General features: G+C 36.7%; 1 protein-coding gene across 6 annotated transcripts in view; it reads left to right on the top strand.

Annotated features, from left to right (window-relative positions):
- Positions 1 to 22,910, top strand: part of ALMS1 (ALMS1, centrosome and basal body associated protein) — a 187,208-nt gene that overhangs the window by 89,838 nt on the left and 74,460 nt on the right. For all 6 annotated transcript variants that reach the window (XM_018055036.1, XM_018055035.1, XM_018055033.1 and 3 more), the window contains one exon: positions 10,722 to 12,562. In XM_018055036.1, the coding sequence (XP_017910525.1) occupies positions 10,722 to 12,562 (1,841 nt within the window). The remainder of the gene's footprint in view (positions 1 to 10,721; positions 12,563 to 22,910) is intronic.

Raw genomic sequence — 22,910 nt, 5'->3', positions numbered from 1 at the left:
GACAACCAAGAAAAAGCTATTTCACCAAAGAGAGATGTCAAAAAAGGGATAACAATTATAAAAAGGATCCAAATTGAAATTCTGGAGCTGAAAATATAATAACTGAAAGGGAAAATCCACTAGCATGTTTTAGTAGCAATTTGAGCAGGCAAACAGAGAATCAGTGAATTTGAAAATACATCAGTTGAGATTGGCAACTTTGAAAACCCAGAAAGAGAAAAGAATGAAAAAAAAAATTCCTAGAGCTGTGAGATACCACTAGCATACCAACATGTTTATAATTGAAGTCCCAGGGGGAGAGAAAAGATAAAAGGCACAGAAATAATATTTAATGAAGTAATTGTTGAAAACTTTTCCAAATTTGATAGAAAACATACATCTAAGAAGCTTAATTAACTTTGAGCAGGGTAAACAAAAAAAGTTCCCCACACTGAGACACGGTACAGTTGCTCCTTGAAATATACGGAGGTTAGGGAGTCTGACCTGGCTCCATTCAGCTGAAAATTCACATGTAGTTTCACAGTTGTCCTTCTGCATCCAGGGGTTTAAGCAGATGCAGATTGTGTAGTGCTATGGTTTTTGTTCTGTCTTGTCTGACTTTTTGTGACCCCTTGGACTGCAGCACGCCAGATTCCTCCATCCTCCGCCATCCTCCACGTTGTCTCGGAATTTGCTCAGATTCATGTCCGTTGAGTCAGTGGCTTCTCTTGTTACCGAGCACTGGCTCTAGGGTGTGCTCCAGAGCATCAGTTCAGTTGCCCTGAAGCAGGTGAAATTTTCCTGAATCAGTGACCAAACCAGTGTCCCCTGCAGTGGGAGGCATATTCTTAAACACTGCACTACCAAGAAAGTCCAGTTTTATTTTAAATACTTTGTTTGTTTGTCTATCTGCACCATGTGGCTTGTGGGATCTCAGTTCCCTGAACAGGATTTGAACCTTGGCCCTTGGCAGTGAGACCACAGAGTCCTAACCACTGGACTGTGAGGAAATTTCCTCAGGGGCGTTTTGCATGAAATAGTAATCCATGTTTCATTTGTTTGTAAAGAGTAAATTTTTTACTTTTAGTGGTAGATGACTGTGTTTGCGTGGCTGTGTGTGTGTATATATGTGTATGTTTGTGTTTAGTTTTGTTTGTTTAATGTGACAGGGAAGAGCTATTATTTTCTTTCTGGTTTGTTACATGAGGTCTATGATTTGTGATATTAAACTGAACAATAGGAGAATAATCTGATAAAACTCAAATAGCTCTGTTAGGTAGAAATTTTAATTGAGAAATAGTTTCTGGAAATTCATAAAGGACATATATTAGCTAAACTGTACTTTTTAACTTTGTATTAGGGTATAACCAATTAATAATGTTGTGATAGTTTGAGGTGAACAGCACAGGAACTCAGCCTTACGTGTACATGAATCTGTTCTTCCCCAACTCCCCTTCTTCTCAGTTGCCACATAACACTGAGCAGAGTTCCATGTGCTGTATAGTAGGTCCTTGTTGGTTTTCCATTTTAAATGTAGCAGTGAGTACATGTCCATCCCAAACTCCCTAACTGTCCTTTCCCCCCATCCTTCCCCACCCAGCAACCATGTGGTGTATATGTATGTCTGTATATATATACACACACACATATACATATAATAGAGTCTTACTCAGCCATTAAAAAGAACGAAATAATGCTATTTGCAGCAACATGGTTGGACCTAGATATTACCATACCGAGTGAAGTAAGTCAGACAAAGAAATATCATATGACATCCCCTATATGTGGAATCTAAAAAGAAATAATACAAATGAACTTACAAAACAGAGGCTCACAGAGAATAAACTACTTTTTAACAGCTTTATCTCACTATAATATATACACAGTAATATAATAATCACTCACTTAAAATATATAACTCAGTGGTTTTTTTATTTATTTACAGAATTATCCAATAGCTAAATTTTAGAGCATTTTTTTTTTTAACCATTCTACCCCCATTCCTCTATTCCTAGAACCAATAATCTACTATCTTTCCTTATGGATTTGCCTGTTCTGGATATTTCATATAAATGGAGTCCTGTAATACATGATCTTTTGTGACTGCTTTCTTTTACTTAGCATAACAGTTGTGAGATTCATGCATGTTGCATAGTAGCGTGAATTAGTACTTAAGTACTTTTAATTGCCAAATAATATACCACTGTATAGATATATTTTATTTATCCATTCAATAGTTGCTAGACATTTGGTTCCACTTTTGGCCATTGTGAATGGTGCTGGTATAAACATAAGTGAAGAGATTTTGATTGGACATTTTTTTTTAAATTTATTTAATTGGAGGCTAATTACTTTACAGTATTGTAGTGGTTTTTGCCATACATTGACATGAATCAGCCATGGGTGTACATGTGTTCCCCATCCTGAACCCACGTCCCTCCCCATCCCATCCCTCTGGGTCATCCCAGTGCACCAACCCTGAGCACCCTGTCTCATGCATAGACCCTGGATTGGCAATCTGTTTCACACATGGTAACACACGTTTCAATGCTATTCTCTCAGACCATCCCACCCTCGCCTTCTCCCACAGAGTCCAAAAGACTGTTCTATACATCTGTGTCTCTTTTGCTGTTTTGCATGTAGGGTTATCGGTACCATCTTTCTAAATTCCATATATATATGTTAGTATGCTGTATTGGTGTTTTTCTTTCTAACTGTCTTCACTCTGTATGATAGGCTGTAGTTTCATCCACCTCATTAGAACTGATTCAAATGCGTTCTTTTTAATGACTGAGTAATATTCCATTGTGTATATGTACCACAGCTTTCTTATCCATTCATCTGCTGATGGACATCTATGTTGCTTCCATGTCCTGTCTATTATAAACAGTGCTGCAGTGAACATTGGGGTACACGTGTCTCACCTCTTGGCTATATACCTAGGAGTAGAATTGCCAGGACATGTGGTAACTCTGTTTAACATCTTAAGGAACTAATACAGTGTTTTACAAAGTAACCGTACTATTTTACATTCCTGCCAGCAGTATATGAGTGTTCTAGTTTCTCTGTATCCTTTTAAACTATTTTCTGTCTTTTTGATTATAGTTATTCTGATGAGTATGAAGTGGTATCATCATGTTTTTTATTTTCCTAATAATGATATTGAACATCTTTTCATGTGCCTGTCATTTGTTTATCTTCTTTGCAGAAACATCTCTATTCAGATCTTTTGACCATTTTAAAATTTAATTATCTTTACTGTTGAGTTCCCTCTTCACTGTGGGCTTTCTTCATAGCTCAGTTGGTAAATCATCCGCCTGCAATACAGGAGACACCAGTTCGATTCCTGGGTTGAGAAGATACCCTGGAGAAGGAAATGGCAACCCACTCCAGTATTCTTGCCTAGAGAATCCCATGGACAGAGGAGCCTGGCAGGCTACAGTCCATGGGGGAGCAAGAGTCGGACACGGCCTGGCGGCTAAACCTATTAGACTTTTTGTTTGCATGTATTTTCTCTCATTCTGTATGCTGTCGTTTCACTTTCTTGGTTGTGACCTTCAAAGCACAAGTTTTTCTATTTTGACAAAGTCTGACTGATAATTCTCTTTTATTGCTTGTGATTTTGGTGTCATATTAAGAAATCATGGCATAACTGAGAGTCACAAAGGTTTAACATTATCTTCGAAGAGATTTAGTTTTAATTCTTGTGTCTAGGTCCGTGATCCCCCTTTGAAGCAATTTTAAATTATTTTTCTTAAAAATTGTGCTGAAATATACATAACAAAATTTACCATCTTAACCATTTTTAACCGTTCATTTGACTGTATTTAACTGTATTAACATTGTTGTCAAACAGTCCTCAGAGCTCTTCTTTTTATAAAACTGAAACTCTATATTCACTGAACCATAATCCCCTATTCCCTTCTCCCTTTTTCTCCAGCCCCTGGCAGTCCCCATTATAATTTGTCTCTGAATTTCACTCCTTTAGGTAGCTCCATAAAAGTGGGATTATATAGTGTTTTTCTTTCTCTGACAATTGTGTCCTCAGAATTCATCCGTTTTGTAGCATGTGTCACAGTATCTCTCCTTTTTAGGCCGAATAGTATCTCATTGTATGTATGCACCACATTTGTTTATCCCTTCACCCATCTGTGGACACTTGAGCTGTTTCCATCTTTTGGCTCTTGTGAATAGAGCTGCTGTGAAAATGAAAATACAAAAATATCCCCTTGAGAGCCTTCTTTTAAGTATTTTGGTAGAGACCCAGAAGTGGAATTGCTAGATCCTGTGGTCACTCTACTTTTATGTTTTTGTGGAACTGCCGTACAGTTTTCTTTAGTAGCCATTTTATATTAACATCATTAATGTACAAAGATTTAAATTTTTTTGCATTCTCACCAACACTTACTATTTTCTAAGTTTTATTTTTCTTTCATAATGGCCATGTTGCAGATATAAAGTGATACATTATTGGGCTTTTGCTTTGCATTTTGCTGATGATTATTGATTTGAATGTCTTTTCATGGACTTGTTGGCCAGTTATATATCTTCTTTGGAGAAATGTCTATTCAAGACCTGTACCCATTTTTGAATTGTGTTGTTTTTTTGTTTGTTTGTTTAAGTTGTAAGAATTCTTTATATATTCTAGGTATATGTGTTAGTAGCTCAGTCATGTCCGACTCTGGGACCCCACAGACTGTAACCTACTAGGCTTCTCTGTCCATAGGATTCTCCAGGCAAGAATACTGGAGTGGATTGCCATTCCCTTCTCCAGAGGTTCTTCACTACCCAGGTATCAAACCCAGGTCCTCTGCACTGCAGGCAGATTCTGTACCATTCGAGCTACAGGGAAATCCCAGTATTCTGCACAGTAACCCATCATCATACACACGGTTTGCAAATACTTTCCTCTTTCTGTAGGTTGCCTTTTAGCTCTCTTTATTGTGCACTTTGATACAGTTTCAAATTTTGATTTAAAACTCTTTTGAGTTTTTACTTTTCCTACTAAAGTAAATCAAAAAAATTAATTTGAGTTTCTGTGCAATACTTTGCCATTGAATGTTGTGATTGGTTTAAACTAAAATTTGTACATTTCTTTGTTGTTAAAACTAAAATATGAATACTTACATATGAAAGATTCAAATTGTACCTTTCAATCTTAATCTAAATATTTAAAAAATTAAGATTTTTCTCTTTAAAAAAGCAACAAAAGTATTAACATTAGTTTTCTTTGAGGAGAAGGATCTTTCAACTGATAATGTGAAAGAAAATGTTAGTCACTCAGTCGTGTCCAACTCTTTGCGACCCCATGAACAGTAACCTGCCAGGCTCCTCTGTCCATGGGATTCTCCAGGCAAGAATACTGGAGTGGGTTGCCTTCCTTTCTCCAGGGGATCTTTCTGACCCAGGGACTGAACCCAGATCTCCCACATTGCAGGCAGATTCTTTACCATCTGAGCCACCTGGGAAGCCTTCACTTAAAATTGCACCAATATTTTTTTTAATTTGGGGTGTATTTCTTCAAATTAATTTTTTTGGCATATAGTTGACTTACTATGTTGTGTTAGTTTCTTGCTTTACAGCAAAGTGAATCAGTCATTCATATTTATGTATCCACTCTTTTTTAGATTTCCTTCCCATTTAGGTCACTACAGAGCACTGAGTGGAGTTCCCTGTGCTATACAGTAGGTTCTTATTAGTTATCTGTTTTATACATGGTAGTATGTTTGTGTCAGTCCCAATCTCCTAGTTCATCCCACCACCCATTTACCCCCTTGGGCTCCAAAATCACTGCAGATGATGACTGCAGCCATGAAATTAAAAGACGCTTGCTCCTTGGAAGAGAAGTTATGACCAACCTAGAAGGCATATTAAAAAGCAGAGACATTACTTTGCCAACAAAAGTCTGTCTAGTCAAAGCTATGGTTTTTCTAGTAGTCATGTATGGATGTGGGAGTTGGACTATAAAGAAAGCTGAGTGCCAGAGAGTTGGTGCTTTTGAACTGTGATGTTGGAAGAGACTCTTGAGAGTCCCTTGGACTGCAAGGAGATCAACCAGTCCATCCTAAAGGAAATGAGTCCTGAATATTCATTGGAAGGACTGATGTTGAAGCTGAAACTCCAGTACTTTGGCCACCTGATGTGAAGAATTAACTCATTGGAAAAGACCCTGATGCTGGGAAAAATTAAAGGCAGGAGGAGAAGGGGACAACAGGATGAGATGGTTGGATGGTATCACCAACTCAATGGATGTGTGTTTGAGTAGACCCCAGGAGTTGATGGACAGGGATGCCTGGCATGCTGCAGTCCACGGGCTCGCAAAGAGTCGGACATGACTGAGCAACTGAACTGAACCATAACTTTGTTCCCTATGTCTGTGACTATTTCTGAGTGTGAGTAAACAGTTTTGAGTTTATTTTTGTGTATAGTTTTAGGGAATATTCTGATTCAGTGCCAACCCTGTCAGATTATCAAGGGCATTTTTCAGAGAATTAGAACAAAACTTTTTACACTTTATATGGCATCACAAAAAAATCCTGAATAGTAAAAGCAATCTTGAGAAAGAACAATGGACCTGGAGAAACCTGGCTCCCTTCAGACTATACTACAAAGCTACAGTAAGCTATAGGTAAAGGCTCAAGACCAGACATATAGATTCGTGGAACAGGTTAGAACGTCTAGAAACAAACCCATGCACCTGTGGCCATTTATTGTAGTCTGTGACAAAAGAGACAAGAATATACGATGGAGAAAAGACAGTGCCTTCAATAAGTGGTGCTGGGGAAACTGGACAACTGCTCGCATATATTTTTACTTTTGTTGCCTGTCCACTTAGAGGCATTATTTGTTTATTTTAGCAAATTAATGGATTTATAAAGAACTAGAAAACACTTAAGAAAAAGTTAGTTTATTGGCAACCCACTCCAACACTCTTGCCTGGAAAATTCCATGGACAGAGCAGCCTGGTAGGCTACATACACATCATGGGATCTCAAGGAGTTGTACATGGCCAAGAAATTTCACTTCTCATGAGTCAGGCTGCTTGCCACTTCTTCAAAACAAACAAACAAAAAAGGTTCGGTTATACTAATATCTCCTATTTTATATACCAAAGTATCAAAACTTTAAATATAAAAATAATCTGTATATTTAGTAGCTGAAATGGCATTTATTTATATATGGAGTACATATTCGTTATTTTACACATAGATATTTAGTTGTCCTAGCACTGTTTGTTTAAAAGACTTTTTTCCCCATGAATTTTCTAGCCTACTTGTCAGTTCATCATAAATGTTAGTATTTATTTCTGAACTATCAGTTCTGTTCTCTTACCCAGTACCACTCAGTTTTGATTACTGTAGCTGTGTGGTTAAGTTTTGAAATCAGAATGTGAGTCCTCCAACTTTGTTCACCATTTTCCAAATGGTTTGGCTACAGTGTCTCCTTTGAATTTCTAAATGAACTTTAGGATCAATTTTTACAAAGAAAAAAAGCCAGCTGACATTTTGTTGGGAATTCCCTTGAATCTATAGATCAGAATGGGAAGTATTGCCACCTTAACAGTATTAAAGTCTTCCAATTCATTGGGCCAGTTTTCCATTTATTTTGATCTTTTATAATTGGTTTCAATAGTGTTCTGTGGTATAGTCTTCATTTATTTGATAAATATATTTATTCTTAAGTATTTTATTTTTATGCTGTTGCAGATGGAATTGTTTTGTTTCATTTTTGGATTGTTCACTGTGTGTTGAAATGCAGTTGACTGTTGTCTGTTAAACTCATGTCCTAAATTTTAAGGAACTTGTTTATTAGTTCTCGTTGGTTTTCTTATGGTTTCCTTGGTATTTTCTGTGTAGAAGATCATGTCATCTGCAAACAGAGATGGTTTTACTTCTTCCTCTCCATTCTTGATTTCTTTTAGTTGGTTTCCAGGTTGCTCTGGCTAGACCCTTTAGTATGATAAGAGGAGGTATGTACGTACTATGTTGTTCTTATCCTAAGGGAAAAGCATCTGATCTTTTACCATTTACTATAATGTTAGCTGTGCATCTTTTGTAAATGCTGTTCATCTAGTTGAGAAAGTCCCTTTCATTTATTGTTTGCTGAATGATTTTATCATTAAAGAGGGTTGTGAGGGAAACAGTAGCCTTTTGAGGGGCTAGTGTGCTGTGCCAGGTCTTAGCTATGGCATGCAGGATATTTAGTTGCAGTATATGGGATCAGTTCCCTGACCAGGGATTGAATCTGGGTCCCCCACATTGGAAGTGCATTTATTTTAGCCATTTTCTGTTAGGTATATCTTAACCACTGGATCACCAGGGAAGTCCACATTTAAGAGCCTATCCCATATCAAGGGATACATTATTGGGATGTAATATAAGTTCTTATGGCTATATCTGGAGAAGATTGTATGAAAATAGTAAAATTGATTTGCCCAGTACCAAAGCTATAACAAAAATTTAAATGGAAAAGTTACTATAAAAAGCTGTTTATAATTATTATAAAGCTTGGAGGAGATGATGGATGGTTGTGGGGTTTGGAGTATTCTAAAAAATTATAAGACACGGATTGTTGGGAAGAAAGAAGAAATGTCTTGTGGGATGAATATAACTCTAATCATGCCCAGTTTTAAGAAGCTGGACTAAGTTTATGCTTCTCAAATTGGAGCATTTGTTTCCCAGTGATATGTGTGGCAGTGTCAGGAAGTAAGAAGCCATTGAATTAAAATCACATTTTTAAAATGTTTTGTCCAGTGGTATTTAGTTTATTGACTTTTTAAAAAATTTAAACATTTTATTTTGAAATAATCATAGATTCACATAAAGTAGTAAATAATACAGAAGAATTGCCTTTACCCTTTACCCAGTTTCCAAAAATGAAGATGTCTTGCAAATATGTGATAATATATTACAACCAGGATAATAACATTGATACAGTCCCGATACTTAATGTTTTCACCAACCCAAGGGTCCCTTTTGTTTCCCTATAATAACTATATCCACTCCTATCTTATTCCCACTCCTTTCTTAACCCCTGGCAACCATTAATCTAGTTTCTGTTTCCATAATTTTGTCCTTTTAAGAATGTCATATAAAAGAAATCATATTGTATGCAATCTTTTAGTATTGGCTTTTTCTCACTCAGCATAATTCTCTGAACAATATTCAATGTCAATAGTCTGTTCATTTTTTTACTAGTGTGTAGTATTCCATGGTATGAATGTACCACAGTTTGTTTAAATATATGCCGATTGAATGAGGTAACTTGGTTGTTTTCCAGTTGTTGGCTATTACAAATAAAGCTGCTATGAACATTCCTGTGTAGGTTTTTGATGAACATCAGTCTTTATTGCTTTGCTGGGTCATATGGTAGTTGTATAATTTTTTGACTGTCTCTAATACCACACTGGCCTGGATGTTGGGATCCTGCATTAGAGTTTGCCAGGGATGGAACTTTAGGCTTCTCACTTGGCCTTTGCTGGTGTGGGTATGGGTGAGGCCATAGTTTTTTTCTGTGATGTTTGGCTGGAAGAGAGCAGTTATTGTCTAAAAGTTTTCTGTCTTGCTGAACTTCACCTTTACTTGTTTTTTAACTAATGAGAGCAGGTTTTTGTTAGAGCTCTTTGTAGTCTTCTGTGCTCTTTGTTCATGGTTGCCGTCTTTAACTCAAAATCTGGGATATTTGAAGTAAAAAGAAAACCCAGGGATCACTCCCTAGTTATTCTCTGATCCCAAAGTCCCTAGCCAGTCTGCCTTTTTTCTCTTTACTTTTCAGATTCTTCTTAAATTTGTTCTGTATATGATGTCCAGGATTTTTAGTTGTACTTCGCAGGAGGAATAGGGAAAAATACATCTCCATTATGTGAGAAATGGCAATGCAATTTAAAATATTCTTATATGAAATCACATGTGGCACTAAAATTAAATAGAATGCCAGGTTATCATTTTAGATGTAAAACAGAGAAATCTCAAAGAAGTGTTAAATATTTATGATATCTTTAGGACTGATCCTGTATTTTAGTAAGAAGTACTAATTCTTTCTTCCTGTCTTTATTGGTAAATATTAGGCTGTAGGCCATGTTTCTGTAGCAGAGAGACCCAAATACAACGGCTGAGATGAGGTAGAATTGTATTTCTCTTTCAGGTCCAGGGTAAGAAAGTAACTTTGCTTCTTGAAATCTTCTGAGGAACCAAGCTGGGTGGGCAGTTGAGCCACCATTATGTGTGGCCTCCCAGGGTTGTTCTAGACCTCACCATTTTCATTTGGCAAGAGCAATGGTAATGGGTTGTTGCACAGCAGAAACTAACAACATGGTAAAGCAGTTACACTCCAGTTAAGAAAAGAAAGAGTAGTAGTGATGATAATCGAAGGTGGCAGTAGGAGAACATGAAGGCCAAGAGCCTGATTTTTTTTTAAGGATGAGAGCCTGAAGTCGTACTTACTGCTTTTGCTTACCTCCCATTGGCTTGTACCTAGTCACATGATCCTGTCTGCCTGCAAGAGAGTCTCTGCTTGGTAGTCATGTGACCAGCAGAATTTGGGTAAGGGACCCCTGTTATTAAAACTAAAAAGGTGAGCAAAAGTCTTTGCTTTTGTAACTTAAGTGAAAACTTTTAGAAGAAATTAACTGTGTGATTTTAATTATCATGAGCCATTTTATCCTATAGTTAACTATCTTTTTCTTGTTGTGTTTTTATAATTATTCAGACTACTTCAAGTAAGAACTTGTTTATATCTTCTAGGATTTACAGAGTCCACGGGGAATAGGATGCAAGCCAGAAGCTGTTTGTAGTCACATTATTATTGAGAGCCATGAAAAAGGATGTTTCAGAACTCTAACAGCTGAACGACCCCGATTGGACAGCCACCCTTGTGTTTTTAGATCTGCTGAACCCTCAGAAATAGTCAGAGGACAATGGAGCCCATCATCATGGAGAACTAGGCACATCAACCTTTCCAAGTCACTGGACCAGAACAACTCCCAATTCAAAGTTTGGAATTCCTTGCAGTTACAAAGTCATTCCCCATTTCAAAACTTTATCAGTGATGACTTGGAAATTAGCAAGGGCCTTCGAATGCCATTTCATGAAAAGCTGGACCCTTGGCTGTCAGAATTAGTAGAACCTGCTTGTATGCCACCTGAAGAAATGGATTGTCATTCTTCATCACAAATGCTGCCCCCAGAACCCATGAAAAAGTTTACTACCTCCATTACTTTCTCATCTCACCGACATTCTAAATGCTTTTCAGATTCCTCTTTTCTTAAGGTTGGTGTTACTGAAGGTAGCCAGTGTTCTGGAGCATCTGTGGGGGTAGTTAATTCTCATTTCACTGAAGAGCAGAATCCTCCTAGAGATCTAAAACAGAGAACCTCTTCCCCGTCATCACTTAAAATCATTAGTCAGTCACCAGATAAAGCTGTGACTATTTTAGCAGAAAATAGTAGCCAAAGCCAAAAATTATCTGTTGAACATTCTTATCAAGAAGAAAAACCCTTAGAAAAATCAGATTTTAAAAGCAGTCATCCTAAGCCCAGTGCCAGTGCAAATGATAGTAATTTCAAAGAAGTTCACTTTTCTGATAATCATACTCTCATTAGCATGGGCAGACCAAATTCCACAGTAGAAGTAAAAGAGAAGAATGTAACTATTACTGCAGGTCTTCCTTCACACATTTTTCTTGAACAAGAGGTCTTTGAACAAAGCACAGCCCCACATGCAGATCAGCATGTGAGAAAACACCATTCTCCCCCTCCGCAACATCAGGATTATGTAGCTCCAAATCTTCCTTGTCGTATTTTTCTTGAAAAGCGAGAACTCTTTAAACAGAGCAAGGCCCCACATGTAGATCAGTTAAGAGAAAACCACTCTCCCCTTCCTCAGAGTCAGGATTATATAGCTTCAGACCTTCCTTCTTCAATTTTTCTTGAGCAGCGTCAACTCTTTGAACAAAGCAAGGCCCCAAATGTAGATCACCACCTGAAAAAACTCCATTCCCCCCTTTCTCAAAGTCAGGATTCTGTAGTAGAAAAGAATAATGAACATAAGCCTAGATTACACATTTCTGATACGATAGATGTTGAAGCCAAATTCAGTGATGTGGTCTCCCCATCTGCCCCAAATCAATGTACAGTAGCAACATCTGCATCTTCTCCACCTTCAAATAGAAAAGCACTTTCTTGTATTCGTATAACTCTTTCTCCCAAGACTCCTTCCAAGTTGGATAGTGGAAACTTAGATAAAAGATTGCATTCATTGGATCCTGCCACTAAAACAAGGATGAATAGTGAGTTTAACTCTGACCTACAAACTATATCTTCAAGATCATTGGAACCAACCTCCAAATTATTGATCAGTAAACCTGTAGCACAGAATCAAGAATCTTTAGGTTTTCTAGGACCTAAATCTTCATCGGACTTTCAAGTCGTACAGTCTCCTCTTCCAGATAGTAATGTTATTACTCAGGACTTGAAAACCATACCTTATCAGAATAGCCAGATAGTAACATCAAGGCAAACACAAGTGAGCAGTTCAGATTTGGAAGAATATTCCAATCCAGAAGGGACTCCGGTATCTGCAGATCGGTGAGTCTCATTGTGATGACAAGCAAGCTGATGAAATTTATGATAAAGGGTTTAAAATACTTAAGCAAGTTTAAGTTCTTGGGAGAGAGGCAGATAATTTCTCTTAGGGGAGGTTGTTACCTGCCTAATCTAGAAATCTTTCAAGGAATGAACACCTAAGTAAGAGAAAACATCTGAATGTAATATAATGTATTTATACTCTCAAAAGGACTTCTGGAAAACAACTTGACATCAAGTATTTTAAAACATTACTCAGCAGAATCTTTGATCACCGAGTGGTACAATTTAGTGATTCCTTATTTGTTACATTGGAAATATGCTGAAGACCAGGCTTTGGAAGGGGATGCATGATGTATGTGCTCCCTCTCCTCCTCTCTCTCTGTTTCTGTTTCATGTTTCCTCTCTAAATGAATATCAAAGCAGTAATTTCTCTTTGAAAATTCCTGGCAGACATCACTTTAACCAAGTTATCAAGGTTAATATCACGAGTAGTGTATGTCAAGATAATGTGGTCCCTAATGTGATACCTTATTTCACAATGATTGTAGGAATGAAAACCCAGTTTAGGGATAAATGCGTGAGATCTATACTGTTGAGGCTGATTTTAAGACTATCATTCATTCTCTTTTACGTTAATGAGTCCTTTACTATATGGCTGAACACTTACCCTCTGTGTGTACTGTTTCCACGTTATAGTAGAGAAGGTAACAGATCATAGTGGTGAGCCTTGAAAAGAAGAGAAAAAATGTTTAATCACCATCCACATGTGGTAGTCATGGCAGTGAGGGACTTTCATATGTTACCTGATTTAGTGCTTGTTAACCCTATAAGGTAGGTGATGGTATCCGTATTTGCCCTCTGGAAAACTGAGACACTGACATTGCTGCTTTTTCAGCAAGCAGCAGTTGTTTCAAAGAATGCAGTCTGTTCAATGGAAGCAAGTGCTGCTTTGCCACGTTACCATGTCTCCCAAATCCTGAGCCATACTTAACCTATCCTATCAACTGTGCTCTTGGACAAGTCATTAAATATCTTTGGCACTCGTATATGGATGATTGGTGGGAAGAAATAGTTGGAAAGCTTGGAGGTCCATTATAGCTCTGAAAGTTAGTGACTGAGAATTGGATTGGGGCAGATAAAAACAAGGTCAATCTCTGATTTCCATAGTATTATAAATAGATCCTTTTTGGGTGTGAGAAGTGTTTAGAAATTAAAAGATTGGCAAGTTTGCATATAATACTTAAACTCTAAGTGATAAAGTGTCAAGTTATTGGAGCTGAATTCTTTGAATGAGAAAGAAAATTATAGCTTATTATAAATATGAACTAATAACAGTGCTGTTTGTTCCAGAATGTACTAAATGCTAGGCACTGTAGTCAATGTTTATATCATTTTATACTTAGTATAATCATCATAGGTAGGTTTTATTATCTCAACTTATAGGTTTTACAAACCTTAGGTTAAATGATTTGCCCTAGATTACCCTGGTGGCTCAGACGGCTGGTAAAGCGTCTGTCTACAATGCGGGAGACCCAGGTTCGATCCCTGGGTTGGGAAGATCCCCTGGAGAAGGAAATGGCAATCCACTCCAGTACTATTGCCTGGAAAATCCCATGGACAGAGGAGCCTAGTAGGCTACAGTCCATGGGGTCGCAAAGAGTTGGACACGACTGAGCGACTTCACTCTCATATGACCATTCACTGTTAAAAATAACATTTGAACCTAGTCTGTCTGACTCCAGAATCTGTAAATAATATACACACTCATCTGTATATGTGTGTATATATACATAAAATGTTTAAGAATACTAAACTTTATTTTGAGATTAAATTTAGACTTAGAGAAGCTGCAAAAATAGTAGAGTTCCTGTGTTATCTATTATGTAGAAGCTTAAAACAGTAAATACTACCCCAAGTTTCTGTGGGTCAGAGATCCAGGCATGGCTTAGCTAGGTGCTTCTGGCTTCGGGTCTCTCATGGGGTTCAAACAAGGTATTGGCTGCAGCTGTGGTCTCATCCCAAGACTTGATTGACCAATGTCCTTTTAAGGTCACTCACATTGTTATTGGCCAGAAACGGCTTCTTCCTTCCTTAAGGCAGCTGTGACAATTAAGCTTTTCTCAAGTGAGCAAGTGAGAGTTCAGATGTGCCCAAGACAAAACACAGTCTTTACTTTGTAGTAACCTAATCTTGGAAGTGAATCTCATCACCTCTGCCACATTCTAATACTAGAGAGACATGAATCAGTATTTCTGGCCAGCCCTCACGGGTTAGGGATTACTCAAATGCATGAATACCAGGAAGCAGAGATCACCTGGGGGATTTTTGTTTGTTTATTTTTGGCCATGCCATGTGACATGGGGGATTTTAGTTTCCAAACTACCCCCTGCATTGGAAGCATGGAGTCTTAACCACTGAACCGCCAGGGAAGTTCCGTTGGGGGAATATTTTAGAGGTTGGCAATATACCCTTTGCTAAACCTCCCCTTATGTTAACATCTTATCCTAACATCATAACCATAAAACATTTACCAAAACTAAGAAATTCTCCATCATACAAAATTATAATTAAATGTGTAGACCAATTTGGATTTCTCCTGGTTATTCCAAAAATGAACCTTTTCTGTCTCCGATCCATCCCACCATCTCACCTTGCATTTAGCTGTTCTTTCTAGTTAACCTCCTCCAGTTGTTCTGGCTCCTTAATCTCCTGGAGAAACTGAAGGCAGTTTCTCAGACTTCCTTATTTTTCACGATCTTTGAAGAGAATTAGTTATTTTGGTTTCAGGTTGGCTTTGTCTGATGTTATCTCAAGATTAAATTGAGGTTATCCATTTTCAGTGCGTTTCATCAGGAAGCACATTAAGTTGATATACAACTACTGATGATGTTAACCTTGATTACTTGACAAAGATGGTATCTGCCAAGATTCTCCACTGTAAAGAGAGAATCTTGGTAGGTAAATCATTTCCTTCATTCCTTCTACATTTACTAATCAGAACTCTTCTGTAAGCAAGAGCTGTTGTTCCTCCCATTTATTTTTTCCTTTAGTTTTCCATGTACATTAATCTGGACTCAGGGGCATTTATTTCATCCTTTGGATTATAATCCAATACTACTAAATTGATTCAGTTTTAGCAATTGAAAACATGATTGGCTACTGTACCCTGTCACAGCCCTGAAATCAATCATTTTCCCAAAGAATACTTATTTCTTTTTTGGAGTATAGGATTTCCCCCCTAGCTTTGTTGAGATAAAATTGATATGCAACCTTGTTTAAAGTTTACAGTGTGTTGATTTGATACGCTTATATTGCAGAATAATCACTGTGATAAGTGTTAGCTAACACTTGCATCACATCACATAATTATCATTACATTTTTTGTGGTGAGAAAATTTAAGATATACTCTAAAATAACTTTCAACTATATTAATACATTGTTTTTAACTATCATCACAGTACTGTGCATAGATCCCCAAAACTTACTCATCTTCTAACTGGAAGTTTGTACTCTTGGACCAGTATCTCCCCAGTTCTCCTGCCCTCCAGCTTCTGGTAGACAGCATTCGACTCTGTGTCCTCTTGTTTAGGTTCCACGTGTAAGTGATCCATGGTATTTCTCTTTCCCTGTCTGGTGTATTTCGCTTGGCAAAATGCTGCAGAAGTCCATCAGTGTAGGTTGCCTTTTCATTTTGTTGACTGTTTTGCTGTACAGAAAATTTGGGGTTTGATGTAGTCCTGCATACTGACTTCTGCTCTTGTAGCTTGTGCTATTGGTGTTACATCCAAAAAAACCACTGGCAAGACCTATGCCAAGGAGTTTCTCCCTGTGTTTTTACTAGGAGCTTATGTTTTCAGCTATTATGTTTAAAACTTTAACCCATTTCAAGTTAATTTGTTAGTATTAAAATAGGAGTCCAATGTCATTTTTTGGGCATGTGATTATCTAGTTTTTCCAGCACCTTCTGTTGAAGAGACTGTTTTTCCTCTACTGAGTATTCTTGGCTCCTTTGTAAAATACTAGTTGAATGCATGTGTAGGGGTTTATTTACGGGTTCTCTGTTCTGTTCCACTGATCTTTGTGGCTGTTTTTGTGCCAGTACCATACTGTTTAGGTTATTGTAGCTTTGTGTTATAGATTGGAATCAGGAAGTGTGGTACCTCCAGTTTTGTTCTTTCTCAAAATTGCTTGGGCAATTCAGGGTCTTTTGTGACTCTATACAGATTTTAGAATTGTTTTTCCTCTTTCTATGAAAAATGGCATTGGAATTTTGGTAGGGATTGCATTGAATGTATATTGATGGCTTTGAGGAATATAGATGTTTAAACAATATTTTTCTGGTTCATGAACACATTTCATGTGTCTTCCCATTTGTTTGTGTCTTCCTCAGTTTCCTTCATCAAAGTTAGTTTTCAGTGAACAGATCTTTTACCTCCTTGGTTAAATTTATTTCTAGGTATTTATTGATTTGTTACTATTGTGAATGGGATTTTCTTCAGTTCTTTTCAGATATTTTGTTGTTAGTGTACAACTGATTTTTCTGGGTTGATTTTGCATCCTGTGACTTTACTGAATTCATTGATTATTTGTAACTTTTTTTTTTCTGAAGTCTCTAGGATTTCTGTTAGATGTTAGATCATATCATGTGCAAAGAAAGGTGGCTTACTTCTTCCTTAGTGATTGGATGCCTTTTATTTCCTTTTCTTGCCTAATCGTTCTGGTTAGGACTTGCAGTGCTGTGTTGAGTAAAAGTGCTAGCAGTGGGCACTCTTATCTTGTTCCTGATACTAGAGGGAAAGCTTCATCCTTTGACCACTGAGTTTGATGTTAGCCGAGAGTTTGTCATACATCACCTTTATTATGTTGAGGGATGTTTCTTCTATACTCAATTTGTTGAGAGTTTTTATCAAGAAAGATGTACTTTGTCAAATGCTTTTTCTGCATCTACTGAAATAATCATATTATTTTAATCTTTTATTCTATTAAAGTGGCATGTTTATTGATTTTTATATGTTGAACTATCCTTATGCCTCAGGAATAAATCCCAGTTGATCTTGGTGTATAATTCTAATGTGCTGTTTAATTCAGTTTGCTAGTATTTTGTTGAGAAGTTTTGTCTGTATTCATCAGATAATTGGTTTGTAGTTTTCTATATCTTCACCTAGCTTTGGGTCATCAGGGTAATGCTGGCCTTGTAAAATGGCTTTGCAAATGGTCCTCTCTCTTCAATTTTTGGACAAGTTTCAGAAGGATTGGTATTATTTCTTTCTGAAACATTTGGTAGAATTCACCACTTAAAACCATCTATTGGGAAGATTTGATTACTGATTTTTTTTTCCTTACTCCATTGGTCTGTTTATATTTTCTATTTCTTCATGAATCAGTCTTGGTAAACTGGATGTATCTTATGGATAGTGGAAATTATCCATTTCTGCTAGGTTATCCGATTTGTTGGCATATAACTGTTCATAATAATCTCTTATGATCCTGTGTATCAGTTGTCGTGTCTTCTCTTTCGTTTCTGATTGAGTCCCTCTTCCTTATTCTAGCTAAAGGTTCGTCATTTTTGTCTATCATCAAAAACTAGGTTCTTAATCTTGATATTTTCTATTTTTCTGGTCTCTGATCCTTTTTTTTTTTCCTTTGATTTTTCTTACTTCTACTTTGATCTTTCTTATTTCCTTTCTTTGTGTGCTTTGGGCTGGTCCATTCTTTTTCTAATTCCTTGAGATGTGAGATTATTTGAGGCCTTTCTTTTTTCTTAATGAAGGCATTTACCATTATAAATGTCTTTAGAACTGCTTTTGTCTCATAGGTTTTGATATGTTTTGTTCACAGTTTCATTTGTTTCAAGATTTTTTTTGCTTTGTGTTGTGATTTTTTTAAGACATACTAGGATGACACTGCTTCTTTCCCTGGTGAGTGAATAAAGCTAAAGATTGTAGCCATTAACTCACACATGTGTCTACATCTATAGTCATTTTATCTTGATTGTAATGTGTGTATGTATTTATGTGTGTGTATTTTTTTTTAAATCACAGGTCAGTGTTGATACCTCCAACTAGTCTAGAACCATGCTGTTGACTCTAGCTTTTTTCTTTTATTTATAAACTTTTTTCTCCAATGGTGATGAACATGGCTCTCATTATCTACAGTATATTTACCCCAGTATATGTAGTTTCAGAATTCTTATCCCATACCCAGGTGAGAAACAAATTCTCCAACTATGTACAGGTTTTTTTTTTTTTTGTGGGGGGGGCCTTCCCTGGTGGCTCAGAGGTTAAAGAGTCTGCTTGCAATGCGGGAGACCTGGGTTCGATCCCTGGGTTGGGAAAGATCCCTTGGAGAAGGAAATGGCAACCCACTCCAGTATTCTTGCCTGGAGAATTCCATGGACAGAGGAGCCTGGTGGGCTACAGTCCATGGGGTCGCAAAGAGTCGGACACGACTGAGCAAGCGACTTGACGACTTAATGAGGTTTTTTATTTGTAGTATTCAGTCCAGACATCGTTGCTGTTTCCCAGGTTAGTTATTTTCTTCCCTATATGCTTTAGCATGATGATATGATTCATTTATAATACTGTTAGATTCATTTGTTACATCTTATATTCCATCTTGCCCCAATAACTTGGTTAATTTTTAAAAAATTTATATACTATCAAATTCACTTTTTGTAGTTAAAAAGTTAGTTCTGTTAGTTTTAATTAAGCCACATCACAGTTCCATATGAAGCATTTCTCTCAGTCCAAGTTTTGCCTTTCCAGAGTGTCACGTAAATGAAATCATAAAATACAGAAGAGCCTTTTAGGTTTGGCATCTTTTACAAAGTGTATTTAAGATTTGTCCATCTTGTTCTGTGAATCAGTAGTTTTTTACTTTTTAATTTTTTACTTTTTACAAGTATAAAGCAGTAAAAAGTTAAAAAAAAAAAAAAACCCACAGGTTATCTATGTACATTAACTCCTTAAAGGATACTTGGGTTGTTTCCAGTTTTAGCTGATTATAGTTAGAGCTGCTAAAAAAATAAGAATATATGTATACATATATATGTATATATAGTTAGAGCTGCTGAGTCATGTGGTATGTGTGTGTATTTAACTTCACAAGAACTATTTAGAACTGAACTATGCTAAGCTGATTTCCAGAGTGGCTGTACCTTTGTATTCCCACTAGCAATGTACAAATGTTTCAGTTACTCTCCATCCTCACCACCTTGTGGTACTGTCCGTATTTGTTAGCAATTATAATAGATGCTTTCCTTTATGTGTTTCACCCTGAGCTCCCCTTTTCAGGTCCTCGGAACAGAAAGCAGGGCTTAACTTAGCCCTTTCTTTCGTGTGTTTTTTGTGTGCTTCCTGTGACTGTGTCAGTGCCAAGCGGTTCAGTACAGAGAAAAAAATCACAGATTTGCCTTACCCTCTTGAGACCACACCTCCTCTAGCGGAAGAGGAGGGTTTCCCTCTGTCAGAGTTTTGAACTCCTTGTTACTGCTGGTGTTGCTGCCACCATGTAATCACTTGAGTGCTTGAGATTACTAGAAAGAAAAGAAAAGGGGATTTTCACACTATTTCCAGTTCCACTTCTCATGCCTGAATAGAAGGCTTCTTCTTGGAGGTCTTTCTGTCTGTACTAATGTCCACTTCTAAGTGTCAGACTCTGGTACTTCAGATGTACCAGTAAATCAAATTGCCAGCTCCTATTATTTCTCAAAAGTCTTCTAATAACTGCTCCATGTAGTCTGTCTCAGTTTTATAGCTTCACTTAGTAGAAGAGACAGAATGGGTTATGATTGATTATCCAAAACTGGAACTGACGATCATTTTTTGTTCTCAGTAACAGCATATGCAAATTCCATTGCCGACACTTGGTATTTCCAGTTATTTTTTATTTTGGCCATTCTAAATGTGGATGTGAAATGATACATTATTGTGGTTTTAGTTTGTTTTTCCCTGATGACACATGATGTTGAGTATTGTTTCTGTGTTTCTTGGCCGTTTTTATATCTTTATGAAGTATCTGTTCACTCTTATCCATTGGATTGTGTCATGATTTTAAGAATTTTTAATATATTCAAGATAATAGATCCTCTGTGTATTACAAATATTTTCTCACAGAATGAGGTTTGATTTTCATTTTCTTCCTGGTGGCTTCATGAAGAAAAAGTTTTAAGTTTATGAAATCAAGTTTGTTAATTTTTCTTTTTCTATACTGCATAAGTTGCAAGTGTACAATATATGATTCACCATTTTAAAGGTTATACTTCATTTATTATAGTTATTATAAAATATTAACCATATTCCTTGTGTTGTGCATTATATCCTTATAGCTTATTTTATGCATAATAGTTTGTACCACTTTACCCTCTACTCCTATATTGCCCTTCCCCTCCCCACTGGTAACTACTAGACTGTTTTCTGTATCTGTTAGTCTGTTTCTTTTTTGTTATAATCTCTAGTTTGTTGTATTTTTTAGATTCCGCATATAATTGATATCATATGACACTTTATCTCTCTTATTTCACTTAATATCGTAGCCTCCAGTCCATCCAAGTTGTTGAAAGTGCCAAAATTTCGTTCTTTTTTATGGCTGAGTATTTTATTGTATATATAAATGTATATACAGTATCCTCTTTATCCATTCATCTGTTGATGGACAGCCATTTTCTCTTGTATGGTTGGTACCTTTTTGTGTCTTGTCTAGGAATGATGCCTACGCCAGTGTTATGAAATTTTCTCCTATATTTTCTTCTGGAAATGAAAATAGTTCTAGCTTTATTTTTTTATGTCTTTCATCTGTATCAAATTAATTTCTGTATGTACTGTAGTTTACATAATTCAGGACCATTTTCTTTTACTGGATATTTCAGCACCATCATTGAAATAATTATTTATTTCTTTATTGAAGTAGTTGGCACCTCTGTCAAAAATCAATTGACCTTTTATATGGGGGTTTATTTTTAAGTTTCTACTCTGTTCCTTTGAACTATTTATCTGTCTTTGCAGCCATACCATGATGTTTTTGTTATTATAGCTTTATATTGTCTTGAAATCAGATTATGTCCTCTAAGCTTATTTTACTTTCAACATTATTTTTTTCTATTTTAGATTCTGTGCAGTTCCATATAAATTTTAGAATAGTCTTCTCAGTTTCTTCTAAAATCCTCCTGGGATTTTGTTCAATGTTGCATTGAATCTATAGTCATTTTGAGAATGATTGACATCTTAGTAATACTGGAGTCCCCTCCAAGCATGAACATGTTCTCCCCTTCCTCCCTCCCTGCCACTGGCTTGATATCTCTCAGTAAGATGTAATTTTTATTGCGTAGGCTTTCACATTTTTCATTAAGTTTATTCCTCAGCATTTTATGTTTTATGATAATTTTGTATATGGTATTTTAGATTTTGTATTTTCTAGTTATTTGTTGCTTGTATATACAAATGCTGTTAATCCAATTTGTTGGTGCCAACCAGTTAATTTTAATTTTAATTTCTTACTAATTGGGTCAAAGCCTTTTTACTTAGAGATAATTTAGGCTGAGCTTTCCAAATTTGGTGGCATATTGAGTGGAGTACTTTAACAATATCGTCTTTCCGGGTTTGAAATAGCTTACCTGGAATTCCATCACCTCCACTAACTTTGTTCATAGAAATACTTCCTAAGGCCCACTTGACTTCAAACTGCAGGATGTCTGGCTGTAGGTGAATGACCACACCATCGTGGTTATCCAGGTCATTAAGACCTTTTTTTTACAGTTCTGTGTATTCTTGCCACCTCTTCTTAATATCTTTCACTTCTGTTAGGTCCATACTGTTTCTGTCCTTTATTGTGCCCATCTTTGCATAAAATGTTCCTTTGGTATCTCTAATTTTCTTGAAGGAGGTCTCTAGTCTTTCTCATCCTGTTTTTTCCCTCTATTTCTTTGCATTGTTCACTGAAGACGACTTTCTTATCTCTCCTTGCTATTCTTTGAAACTCTGCATTCAGTTGGGTATATCTTTCCCTTTCTCCTTTGCTCCTCTTCTTTTCTCAGCTATTTGTAAGGCCTCCTCAGACAACCATTTTGCCTTATTGTGTTTTCTTGGAGATGGTTTTGGTCGCCACCTACGTGCAATGTTACGAACTCCCATTATAGTTCTTCAGGCATTCTGTCCATCAGATCTAATCCCTTGAATCTGTTTGTCACTTCCACTGTGGGAAGGAAAGGGAAGGGATCCCTGTTCATAAGGGATTTGATTTAGATTATACGTAAATGGCCTAATGGTTTTCCCTACTTCTGTTTAAGGCTGAATTTTGCCAGAGGAGCTCATGATCTGAGCCACAGTCATCTCCTGGTCTTGGATTTGTCAC

This window comes from Capra hircus, chromosome 11 (assembly GCF_001704415.2).
Source record: "Capra hircus breed San Clemente chromosome 11, ASM170441v1, whole genome shotgun sequence".
Lineage (NCBI taxonomy): Eukaryota > Metazoa > Chordata > Mammalia > Artiodactyla > Bovidae > Capra > Capra hircus.
The sequence above is the reverse complement of the archived record's forward strand: the minus strand, read 5'-3'. Positions and strand labels throughout refer to the sequence as shown.